Source organism: Melospiza melodia, chromosome 25, assembly GCF_035770615.1.
Source record: "Melospiza melodia melodia isolate bMelMel2 chromosome 25, bMelMel2.pri, whole genome shotgun sequence".
Classification (NCBI taxonomy): Eukaryota; Metazoa; Chordata; class Aves; order Passeriformes; family Passerellidae; genus Melospiza; species Melospiza melodia.
This window is the reverse complement of record NC_086218.1, coordinates 11,120,128-11,131,398: the sequence shown is the minus strand read 5'-3', so window position 1 is coordinate 11,131,398 and position 11,271 is coordinate 11,120,128. Positions and strand designations below refer to the sequence as shown.

Here is an 11,271-nt window from a genome sequence, read left to right as displayed (position 1 = left end):
GTAACCCAGTGCCTCCATTTCCCAGCGCTTCCTGCGCAGCGCCCGCACAGATCACTGGGAGTTATAGTCCACACACATAACGCACCCCGTGGTTGGCGCGGCCCGCTGAACTACAGATCCCGGCGTGCCGCGCGCGGCGGCGGCGGCGGAGCGGCGGAGCGGGGAAGATGGCGGCGGCGGGCGCGGGGGCCGGGCCCGGGCCCGGCGCGGGACCCTCGGCCGGCGCCGGTGCGTCCAACCCGCGCAAGTTCAGCGAGAAGATCGCACTGCAGAAGCAGCGGCAGGCGGAGGAGACCGCGGCCTTCGAGGAGGTCATGATGGAGATCTGCTCCACACGGGTGAGGACGGGCCGCGCGCCGGATGCGCCGCGGGGCGGGGGGGGGCCGCGGCGGAGGGGCCGTGAGGGGCTGGGGGGGCCCGAGGCTGAGGGGGAGAGGACCGAGGGAATCGTGAGGGGCTGAGGGGGGTTTTGAGGAGCTGGCGGGGGCCGTGATTTGGGGGGATCGTGAGGGGACGCGGGGGCGAGGGTGTGGGGGGGCTGGAGGGGTCCTGAGGGGATGGGGGGCCCGTGAGGAATTTGGGGAGGGGGCTAAGGAGGCTGCGAGAATATTGGGGGGAGTTTGAGGGGTGCTCTGAAGGATTTGGGTTGGGGTAGAAGGGTCCGGAAGGGCTCGGAAGGGTTTGGGGGTGTTGGAGGGGCTGCGAGGGTTTTGGGGAGGGGGTCCAGGGGGGGTTCCGCCTGGATCCCGGCGGAATTGGGGTGGGAAAGGGATCCCTGATGGCTCCCATCCCACCCCGCGGAGCTCCGGGCTCTGTCCCTGTGCCCGGGACCCCTCGGGGATGCTCAGGTTGGGTTTGTTTGGGGCCGGGAAAGGCAGGGATGGGATATTTGGGATATCTGGGATCAATCCCACCCGGCAGCTCCGGGAAAGGCGAGTGCTGGGGACTCGGAGGGAGTCGGGAAAACCGGGAATGCTCCAGATGTGGAGCTGTTGGAGCTGCTCAGGAATCGCCTCCTGACACCTGTGGGAATTTCCGCCATCCCGGCGTTTGGTGGAATTTTGGTCCTTCCCAGCCCAAAGTGCGGGATGGAGGAGCGAGGATGGGCAGTGAGGAATCCGGGGAGGCTCTTCCAGGGCATGGGGAAAATCCGGGGAATGCCCAGCAGAGCTTCCAAAACCGGGAATATTTTAGGCTTGGATCTGCGGGAGCTCAGAGTCTGGGATGTCACTGTCACAGTTCACAGGGACATCCTTGGAGAGTTCAGGGCTGGGCCGGACCTTGCTGTCCCTTCCTGGGCCGTTTAGGAGCGGGGTGGAGCATCCCCGGGTGCCTCCATCCGCAGGGATTTTGGGGCCGTGTTTGCAGAGCAAACAGCTGGTTAATGTGCAGCGGGGCTGTGCTGAGCCCTGCCTGGAATCGTGGATCCAGGAATCCGCTCCCTCCCTGAGCCCTGCCTGGAATCAATGCTCCGGGAGTTCCTTCCCTCATCCCTGCCTGGAATCATTCCTCTGGGAATTCCTTCCCCCATGCCTGCCTGAAATCATGAATCCAGGAATCCACTCTGGCATGGTTCCTCTGGGAATTCACTCCCTGATCCCTTTCTGGAATCATTCTCCAGGAATCCACTCCATGGTCCTTCTCTGGGATGGCTCCTCTGGGAATTCCTTCCCTCATCCCTGCCTGAAAACATGAATCCAGGAATCCACTCTGGGATGGTTCCTCTGGGAATTCACTCCCTGATCCCTGCCTGGAATCATTCCTCTGGGAATCCATTCTCTGATCCTTCTCTGGGATGGCTCCTCTGGGAATTCCTCCCCTCATCCCTGCCCCATCCATTCCCGTGTGGGATCCCCAGCCCCCCCAGCTCTGCTCCGTGGTTCCCGGAGTTTTTCCCAGAGTTTTTCCCGGAATTTTTCCTGGAGTTTCCCCACTGTTTGAGAGCTGCAGATCCCGGGTTCCAGGCTCCCCCAGGCTCACAGCTCCCTGCTCCATCCCAAGGCCTTAAGCCCCAGCGCAGCTCCGGGTGCTAATCCCGCCAGCTGCTGCCTAAATCTCCTGGGGGGTTTTGGGTTGTTTTCCTTGTTTTTCCCTCTGGATCTGGATCTCCACGGTTTTGCGCTCAGGAATTCGGTGTTTCCCGTTTCTCAGCTGGTTTTGTGGCTTCAGCTTCTCTTTCCCTGGGATTTCTCCAGGCACTGAGGCACAACAGCTCGTGGATCTGTTTAGGGCCCCCCAGCTCCGGAGTGAAAGGGGACTCCTGTGGGCTCAGCCCAGGGAATTCCTCCTTCCCTGGGCACTGGGAGCAGAGTGGGGCGATCAGGGGATGGGGGGATTGGGCCATGCCCTGCTGCTGGAGGGGGGTGAGGCCGTTCCCTTTCCTGGGAATCCCAAATCTCTGATGGTTTCTGGGATCCCCTTAACTCTCCGATGTTTGCTGGGATCCCCTTATCTCCCGCCGTGCTGTGCTGTGACTCCTTCCCCCAGCCTTGAGTCCTGCTCTCTGCTGGAATCTCCGGGGTGGCCTTGGGTGGATGGGGTGGAAAATCCCTCTGGATCTGACCCCAGAGTCTGTCTGGGACAGGGGGAGCCTCTGCTCCAGGACTGCGGGATCCTCTCGGGATCCCGACCCTCATCCATCCCGCTCTGGGCGCGGGAAGGGGCCGGATCCAATGTGGGGTGCGGGAAGGGGCCGGATCCAATGTGGGGCGTGGGAAGGGCAGCCCGGGGGTCCCAGGGGGTGCTGGCCCCCCTCCTGAGTGTCCCCCACCCGTGTCCCCCCAGCTGCAGGCGCAGAAGCTGCGGCTGGCCCACAGCCGGGGCCCCTTCTACAGCGGCTCCCTGCCCAACGTCAACCAGATCGGCAGCGGCGTGCCCGACTTCCAGGTGACTCCAGGGGCTCTCTGGGGACACGGGCACCTTCCCCGGTCCCTTCAGCCGCTCCCACGAGGGGCAGCTGCTCCCGAGCCCCTCCTGGGTGGGCTCAGCCGCTCCCCCTCCCCTCAGGGCCCGTCGCCGCTGGATTCCACGCGCGGCACGCGGCACCACGGGCTGGTGGAGCGCGTGCAGCGGGACCCGCGCCGCATGATGTCCCCCCTGCGCCGCTACGTGCGCCAGATATCCTTTGTGCCGTGTCCCCGGTGCTCTCCCAGGCCTCCTGCCCTTCCCGGGGCCTTTGGGAGCCCCCCGATCTCTGTGTGACCCTTAACGTGCCCCCACATCGACAGCTCTCCCTACGGACCCACGTACCTGTCACCACCGCCCGAGCCCAGCTGGAGGAGGTAATTCCTGCTTGCCCCGGGTCCCCAGTGCCCTTTCCCATCCTGTTCCTATCCCATTCCCATCCTGGAGGAGGTAATTCCTGCTTGCCCTGGGTCCTGGGTGCCCATTCCTATCCCATTCCCATCCTGGAGGAGGTAATTCCTGCTTGCCCTGGGTCCCCAGTGCCCGTTCCCATCCCATTCCCATCCTGGAGGAGGTAATTCCTGATTGCCCCGGGTCCCCAGTGCCCATTCCTATCCCATTCCCATCCTGGAGGAGGTAATTCCTGATTGCCCCGGGTCCCCAGTGCCCATTCCTATCCCATTCCCATCCTGGAGGAGGTAATTCCTGATTGCCCTGGGTTCTGGGTGCCCATTCCCGTCCCATTCCCTGATGCTCTTTCTCCCTCTGCAGGACCATGCCCTGGAGCAATTTCCCCATGGAGAAAGGACATTTATTCCGGCTGCCCTCAGCTCTCAACAGGTAATGGATGGGTTTTCTCCCTGTTGCCAAGCCAGGCTCCAGCCCTTTCTGCAGAGGAGGTGGCCCTGGAGACCCCCAGAGAGGCCCCAGGACCCCCCTGGGGAGGAGCTGGCCCCTGACCCCCCCTCAGGGCCCCCTCTGGAGGGGTCCCACGGCTGAACAATGTCCCTCTTTGTCACTCGTCCCAGCCGCCTTTCCCAGCCCTTCCCTGCCCTCCTCTGCCTGGGAACAGCTCCCTGGGAACACCCTGGGCGCCCCCAGCCCCTAAAGGGTCCCTGGGGTGCCCTGGGGGTCCCATTGTGCCCCCATACCAGGGGTGGTGGCAGAGGGGACGGGAGCGGAGCCGGACTGGGGACACAGGGGAGGGATCCCAGTGGGGAGGGGGCACCAGGAGGGGGCTGGGGCTGGGCTGGGGGGCTGTCAGTGGGTTGGGAGTCTGTCAGTGGGTCTGTCAGTGGGTCTGTCAGTGGGCCGGGGGTGTGTCAGTGGGTCTGTCAGTGGGCTGGGGGTCTGTCAGTGGGCTGGGGGGTCTGTCAGTGGGTCTGTCAGTGGGTCGGGGGTCTGTCAGTGGGTCTGTCAGTGGGTTGGGGGTCTGTCAGTGGGTTGGGGGTCTGTCAGTGGGTTGGGGGTCTGTCAGTGGGTCTGTCAGTGGGTCGGGGGTCTGTCAGTGGGTCTGTCAGTGGGTCGGGGGTCTGTCAGTGGGTCGGGGTCCAGGCAGAGCCCAGATCCAGCTCTCTCCCCGTGTGCAGGACGAACTCGGACTCGGCGCTGCACACGAGCGTGATGAACCCCACACCCCAGGACTCCTACCTGGGCCCCTCCCAGGCCGGGCCCCCCCCCGGCCGCCGAGCTGGTGAGCTCCCCCCACACCCCCCGAGGGCAGCCCCCTCCCCTCTGTGCTCCCCTCACCCTCCTGCTCCCCCACAGGTTTCCTGGACGGGGACTCGGACAGCAAAGGTGAGCGTGGCGCCAACCCATGTGCCCAGTGCTGTGTCCCCTCTTTCTCTGTTCTGGGGGGGCTCCGAGTGAACCCCCCTGTGCCCCCTCCTCCTCACACTGACCCCCCTGTGCCCCCTCCTCCTCACACTGACCCCCCCCCGTGCCCTTCCCAGTGTTTCTTTTCCAAGTGCCTCCCATCGAAGAGAACTTCGATGACAACAAGCACTCGCTGAAGCCCTGGGACGCCAAGAAGGTGGGTGGGGACACCAGGAAGGTGGGTGGGGACACCGGGAAGGTGGGTGGGGGTGTCCCCCCGTGTCCCCCACCCCTGTGGCCTGGCCTGGCCTCACTCCCACCCTTTGATCCCACAGCTCTCGTCCTCCTCGGCCCGGCCGCGCTCCTGCGAGGTGCCGGGAATCCAGTGAGTGCTGGGAGGGGCTGGCATGGGGAGGGGGATGCCAGGGAGGGGCTGGAGGTGGGAAAGGGGCACTGGGGGCACTGGGGGAGCCCCTGTCCTGCTCTGATCCCGTCTCTCTCCCCCCTGTGCCAGCGTATTCCCATCCCCGGATCAACCTGCCAACGTGCCCCTCATGCCCTCGGCCCTCAACACGGGGGGGTCCCTGCCCGACCTGACCACGCTGCACTTCCCGTCCCCCCTGCCCACCCCCCTGGACCCCGAGGAGGCCCCGTACCCGCCCCTGAGCGGGGGCAGCAGCACCTCCAACCTGGCCACCACCATGACCCACCTGGGCATCAGCGGCAGCGCCGGCGGCGTCGGGCTGGGCTACGACCCCCCAGGTGAGCTGGGACCCCCCCTGCACCCAGAGAGGGTCCCCAGGCTGGGAACTGCTCTGAGGGACACAGGGAGCGCCACCAGTGTCCAACAGACAGAGATGGGGACCCCTGCATGGTGTGGGGGGACACAGAGCCCCTCCAGGAGGTGTCCTGGGGTGGCAGTGGCAGCTCCAGGGATCCCAGTCTGGGATGGAGCAATCTGAGAGTGGGGTGGGGATGGATCTGGGGGTCCTGTGGGTGTGTGGGGGGAGCCCAGCTCCCACCCTGTTCCCCTGTGGGGTCCAATGGCTCTGTGGGTCTCTGAGGGGAGCCCAGCTCGCACCCTGTTGCCCTGTGGGGTCCCATGGTGTTGTGGGTCTCTGAGGGGAGCCCAGCTCCCACCCTGTTGCCCTATAAGATCCATTCGTTTTGGGGGTCCCTGGGGGTGCCCAGCTGTCATTCCCTGCGCTCTGGCAGTGCCAGGGGTCTCACAGGGGTCCGGGAGGAGCCCGTCTCCCACCCCAGTGCCCCCTCCCGCTCCTGCCCGGGGTGTGTGTCCGTCCCTGTGTCCGTGTGTCCGTCCCCATCGTTTTGTTCCCCTCCGTCCCCGTCCCCGGGCCGTCCCGGGGCTGGGGCCGTGCCGGGGTAACGGTGCTCTCTGTTTTTGTCCCCACAGGACTCCCCTCACCTCTGCAGAGCTCCCTGAGTAACCCGTCCCTGCAGTCCTCCCTGAGCAATCCCAACCTGCAGGCCTCCCTGCGCGGCCCCTCGCTGCAGGCCTCCCTCAGCAACCCCTCGCTGCAGTCCTCGCACAGCAGCTCCTCCATCCCCTCCTCCCTGTCCAACCAGTCCCTGCCCTCCTCGCTGTCCTCCTCGCTCTCCAACCCCTCGCTGCCCACGTCCCCGCGGCCGCAGCCGCTGCAGTCCTCGCCCAGCAACCCCAGCCTGCCCTCGGGGCTGGGCGGCTCCTTCGCGGCCACCTCGCCCCGCCGGCGCGTCCCGCTCAGCCCCCTGTCCCTGCCCGCGGCCGGCGACTGCAGACGGCAGCACCCCAAACAGTTCTCACCAACAATGTCACCCACATTGTCCTCCATCACCCAGGTACGCATCGTCGTCGTCCCCCGCTCCGGCGCCGCCGCCTCCTCTTCCTCGGCCTCCTCCTCCTCCTCTTCCTCGGCCTTTTCCTCCTTTCCCCCTCCTTGTCCTCTTCCTTTCCCCTTCCTTCTCCTCCTCCTTGTCTCCTTCTCCTCGTCCTCTTCCCCATCCTCCCTCTTCTTACCCTTCTTGTGTTCCTTCTCTTTTTCTTCTTTCCCTTTCTTCTCTTCCCCATCCTTGTTCTTGTCTTGGATCTCACCTCTGTCCTTTTCCTCCTTTCCCCTTCTTTCTCCTCCTCCTTGTCCTCTTCTCCATCTTCCTTCTTTTCATCCTTGTGTCCTTTCTCTTCCTTTTCCTTCTGTTTCTGCTCTTCGCCATCCTCCTTCTCATCCTTGTGTTCCTTCTCTTTCTCTTCTTTTTCTTCTTTCTCTTTCTCCTCTTCCCCATCCTTATCCTTATCTTGGACCTCCTCTTCCTCACCCTCCTCTTCGTCCCGCTTATCCTCAACCTCCTCATCCTCCTCGTGCCTTCACTTCTCGTCTCGTTTCCATCCTCATCTCACCCACACCCCAGGGCCCCCCTCACCCCCACAGCCCCTCCCTGTGCTCAGGGACAGTGGGGGGGACCCTGTGTCCCTTCTAGGGACCCCTCAATGTCCCTCCCAGGACCCCCCAGTCCCTCCCAGGCCCCCCACGTCCCCTCCAGGCCCCCTCCCCTCAGCGGCTCCGGCTGCAGCCCTGGCTGTTTCGGGGCTCTCAGGGACGGCTCCTGCCGCTGCTGGGGGGGCTGGGGGAGCCCCCCACCCTCGGGGGGGGGCCCTGCTGACGCCCCCTCCCCGTTCTCTCCGCAGGGCGTGCCCCTGGACACCAGCAAGCTGCCGGCGGAGCAGCGGCTGCCCCCGTACCCCTACGGGCAGCCGGGGCTGCTGCTGGGCTCCCAGCCCCCCCCGAGGGGCCCCGCGCCCCCCCCGCGCCCCTACAACCCCCCCTACACCCCCGGCACCCCCCTGGGGCAGCCCCTGGCACAGCCCCACGCAGCAGACTTCGGCCTGGGCAGCGTGAGTGGGGCACGGGGACACGGGGACATGGGGACAGGGGGGCACCTCTGGGGGATGTGGGGATGGGGACCCACCAGGAGGGTCCTTGTGGGGTGGATATGGGGACAGGAGACCCTGAAGGGGGGACATGGGGTCAGGGGGGCAAGGGGAACATGGGGACAGGGGACCCTGCATGGGGAACGTGGGGATGGGGAGGACTCATCAGGAGGGTCCTTTTTGGGGTGGATATGGGGATAGGGGGGCAAGGGGGGCATGGGGTCAGGGACCCGTCAGGAGGGTCCTTTGTGGGGTGGGCGTGGGGTCAGGGGGTGGGGACCCATCAGGAGGGTCCTTGGGAGGTTGGACATGGGGACAGGGGGACATGGGGACAGGGACCTGTCAAGGGGGGTCCTTTTGGGGTGGACATGAGGTCAGGGGATGCTGCATGGGGGATATGGGGTGGCGACCCTTGGATGGGGTCACCAGGGAGAGATGGGGACAGGGCACCCTCTGTGGGGGTCTCCCCTCCCTCTGTGGGGGTCTCACCTCCCGTGTCTCCCCCTCCCCACAGCTGGAGCAGTTCGGGATCGGGGAGAGCCCCCCCGGGAACAGCGGAGGCTTCCCCGAGGATTTGGGGGGGGCCCTGGGTTACCCCCCGAGCGAGGGGGGCTACGACCCGCCCGGCCTGAGCCGCCCAAACCTGAGCAACTGCAGCCGCCACGGCCCCATCCCCAACATCATCTTCACAGGTGGGAGGCACGGGGGGGCCTGGGCTTGGGGCAGGGGGTCTCTGGGGGGCTGGGGGTCCATGGGGCGTCACAAGGAGTGGGCTGGGGGCTGTTTGGGAGAGTCACAGGAGGGGAGGTGAGGGCTGGGGATTCCTGGGCTGTCCTGGGGGTCTCTGGGCTGTCACGGGGGGTGTCTCAGGGGTCTCTGGGCTGTCCCAGGGTGGTGTCCCGGGGGTCTCTGGGCTGTCAGGGGTCCCTGGGCTGTCCCGGGGTGTCTGTCCCCGCTGACCCCCGTGTCCCCCCTCTCCCCGTTCCCCGCAGGCGACTCGCCCCCGGGCTGTCCAAGGAGATCGCCACGGCCCTGGCGGGGGTGCCGGGCTTCGAGGTGGAGGGGGGCTCGCTGGGGAGCCTGGGGGGCCTGGAGGAGGAGCTGCGCATCGAGCCGCTGACGCTGGACGGGCTGAGCATGCTGAGCGACCCGTGCGCGCTGCTCACCGACCCCGCCGTGGAGGATTCCTTCCGCTCCGACCGCCTGCAGTGAGCCCGGGCCGGCCCCGGGGCCGCCGCCCGCTGCGCTCCCGCTGAGGGACCGGGGCAGCTCCGGGAGAGAACCGGGAAGGCAGCGGGACAGCACCCGGAATGCACCGGGAGTGCAACGGGAGAGGCGGGAACGGATCCCGACCCGGAATGGATCCCGAACCCCGGAATGGATCCCAAACTCGGGAGCGGATCCCGAACCCCGGAACGGATCCCGAACCCCGGAACGGATCCCGAACCCCGGAACGGATCCCGAACCCCGGAACGGATCCCGAACCCCGAAACGGATCCCGAACCCCGGAGCGGATCCCAAACCCGGCTGCAGGGAGCTGCGAACCCCCCAGCCCCACAGAAATGGGCGGGGGCTCCGTCCGGACCCTCCAAACTGTGGCTGTCAAGGGCTGTGACCGCCCCCAGTGAGCCTGGGGGGGTCCGTGCCAAGCCCCCTCCCCAGTTCCCACCCTGGGACTGACCCTGTCACTGTCCTGCAGGAAAATCCTGGAAAAGTGGGGAGGGGGCTCCATGCACGGCTCTCAAGGGCTCCTTCTGCTCCTTCCGAAGTTGGGGGGGTCCCCAGCACCCCCCAGCCCCCTCCCCAAATTCCCACCGGGTTCTCTTCTCCAGGAAACCCCGGGACCACCTCGGGGTGAGGGAATTTGGGGAGGGGGAGACAATCCAGGCACCCCCCCAAACACCCTGGGGGGTTCCACTCATCGCCCCCCCCTCAATTCCCACCCCCAGAGCCCACCTGGCACCGAACCCCGGGAAATTTGGGGAGGGGGCTGCACCCCCGGGGGGGCTGTACATAACCCCGTAGTAGAGACCCTCGGGGGGGCCGCTTCTGCCTTTATTTTATCATTTTTCCGGCTAATCATCATCATGTTTAAGGAGAGATCCCGCTCCCCCCTCCCCAATATGTACCCCAAGCCCCCCTCCCCAAATTACCCAGCTACCGGGGACGTGTAGAAAGCACTTGTAACTTTGCCCCCTGCCCCCCTCCCCAAAATTGGGGGGCCCGTCCGTGGGTGGGGGGCCCTGGCCCCCCCCGGAGGGAGCCCAGGAGTGATTTATTATTATTATTATTTTTTAAAATATATTCCTATGTTAATTAAATTCCCCTCCTGCTGGCATGTGGGTGATTTTGGGGAGGGGGTTCTGAGATTTTTGGGGAGTTTCTGAGGATTTTGGGGAGGGGGTTCTGAGGATTTTGGGGAGGGTTTCGGAGGATTTGGGAGGGGGTTCTGAGGATTTTCTGAGGATTTTGGGGACGGTTTCTGAGGGTTTTGGGCAGGGCATTCTGAGAATTTTGGGGAAGGGGTTCTGAGGATTTTCTGAGGATTTTGGGCAGGGCGTTCTGTGGATATGTGGGAGGGGTTCTGAGGATTTTCTGAGGACTTTGGGGAGGGGTTTCTGGGATTTTGGGGCAGTTCTGAGGATTTTGGGGAGGGGTTTCGGGGATTTTGGGGGTTTGAGTTTTTGGGCGGGGGGGCGGTGTCCCCCGGCAGGTCCCCGAGTCCTCCCCGCCGCCAGGGGGCGCTGTGCGGGCGGGCGCCGGGCGGGCGCGCGGTCGCGGCCAGCGGAGCCCAAGACGCGGCCCCGGCCCGGCCCGGCCCGGCCCGGCCCGCAGGTACCGGGAGGGGGGGTGGGGGAACCGGGAGGGGCCGGGCCGGGGGTCCCGCGGGGGCTGCGGGGCCGGGGCTGGCTCTGCGGGCCGCATGTGGGGCAGTCACCGGGAGGGGGACACGGGGATGCGGGGCCGGCCGGCCGGGGGAGCACCGGGGCGGCCACGGGGATGGGGAACGCTCCGGAGGCCCCACCGGAGGGACACGGGGACGGAGGATCCTCCAGGGGTCACCGGGGGGGACGCGGGGATGGGGAACCCCCGCAGGCCCCGGCAGGAGGTGACCCCAGGCAGGGCTGTCGCTGTCCCTGTCGCTGTCCCCGCCCGGCTGAGGGGTGTCACTGCTGGCACCCTCGGTGCAGCGACCGTGCCCTCCGTACCGGGCTGACGGAGCCACCCCGGTGTCCCGGGCGGTGTCCGCGGCGGGGTCGCGGCCGTGCGGCCCCCCGGTGTGGCGGGGCGGGGTGACGTGCGCGGCCCGGGCCTGGCGCCGCTTCCTTCCCTTTCCTGCTGCCCCCGTGCTCCGGCTCCGCCGCTCCCCGTGCGCAACCGGGGGTGCCGCGGGGGGCTGGGCACACTGAGGGGGCTCCGGGGACCGAGGGGACTTTGGGGACAGGGGGGTCTTTCGGCCTGGGGCCGCTGGGGACAGCGAGGGGACACAGAACGGAGCAGGTCCCAAAGCAGGGGCGCAGAAGGGAGCGGGTCCCCCAAAGCAGGAGCGAGCCCCCGAACCGGGGGTGCCTCGGCGTTGGGGTCCGTCCTCTCTCCGGGCGCTACCGAGGGAGCTCCCCGTGCTC

The 11,271-nt window shown here is 66.5% G+C and overlaps 1 protein-coding gene across 3 annotated transcripts; it reads left to right on the top strand.

Annotated features, from left to right (window-relative positions):
* The first annotated feature begins 167 nt into the window (after nucleotides 1–167).
* Nucleotides 168–9,660, top strand: LOC134429308 (CREB-regulated transcription coactivator 2-like). 3 transcript variants are annotated; one of them, XM_063176441.1, is made up of 14 exons: nucleotides 168–338; nucleotides 2,785–2,886; nucleotides 3,007–3,119; nucleotides 3,222–3,281; nucleotides 3,676–3,744; nucleotides 4,494–4,597; nucleotides 4,672–4,701; nucleotides 4,857–4,936; nucleotides 5,055–5,104; nucleotides 5,234–5,481; nucleotides 6,134–6,558; nucleotides 7,403–7,609; nucleotides 8,160–8,337; nucleotides 8,638–8,861. In XM_063176441.1, exons 1-14 carry the CDS (start codon nucleotides 168–170, stop codon nucleotides 8,763–8,765), a joined length of 1,965 nt encoding a protein of 654 aa, XP_063032511.1. In that variant the 3' UTR covers nucleotides 8,766–8,861. The 3 variants fall into 3 exon arrangements, with proteins under 3 accessions (XP_063032511.1, XP_063032512.1, XP_063032510.1); XM_063176442.1 differs by lacking the exon at nucleotides 6,134–6,558 and having other exon boundaries at nucleotides 8,638–9,660; XM_063176440.1 differs by lacking the exons at nucleotides 7,403–7,609; nucleotides 8,160–8,337; nucleotides 8,638–8,861 and having other exon boundaries at nucleotides 6,134–7,337.
* The last annotated feature ends 1,611 nt before the right edge of the window (nucleotides 9,661–11,271 follow it).

Excerpts from the sequence above, each read along its gene's own strand:
- LOC134429308 (XM_063176440.1), top strand. The coding sequence starts at position 168 with ATGGCGGCGGCGGGCGCGGGGGCCGGGCCCGGGCCCGGCGCGGGACCC. Across the intron at positions 2,887-3,006 it reads GCGGCGTGCCCGACTTCCAG|GGCCCGTCGCCGCTGGATTC; the intron begins GTGACTCCAGGG and ends CCCTCCCCTCAG. Across the intron at positions 4,702-4,856 it reads CGGGGACTCGGACAGCAAAG|TGTTTCTTTTCCAAGTGCCT; the intron begins GTGAGCGTGGCG and ends TGCCCTTCCCAG.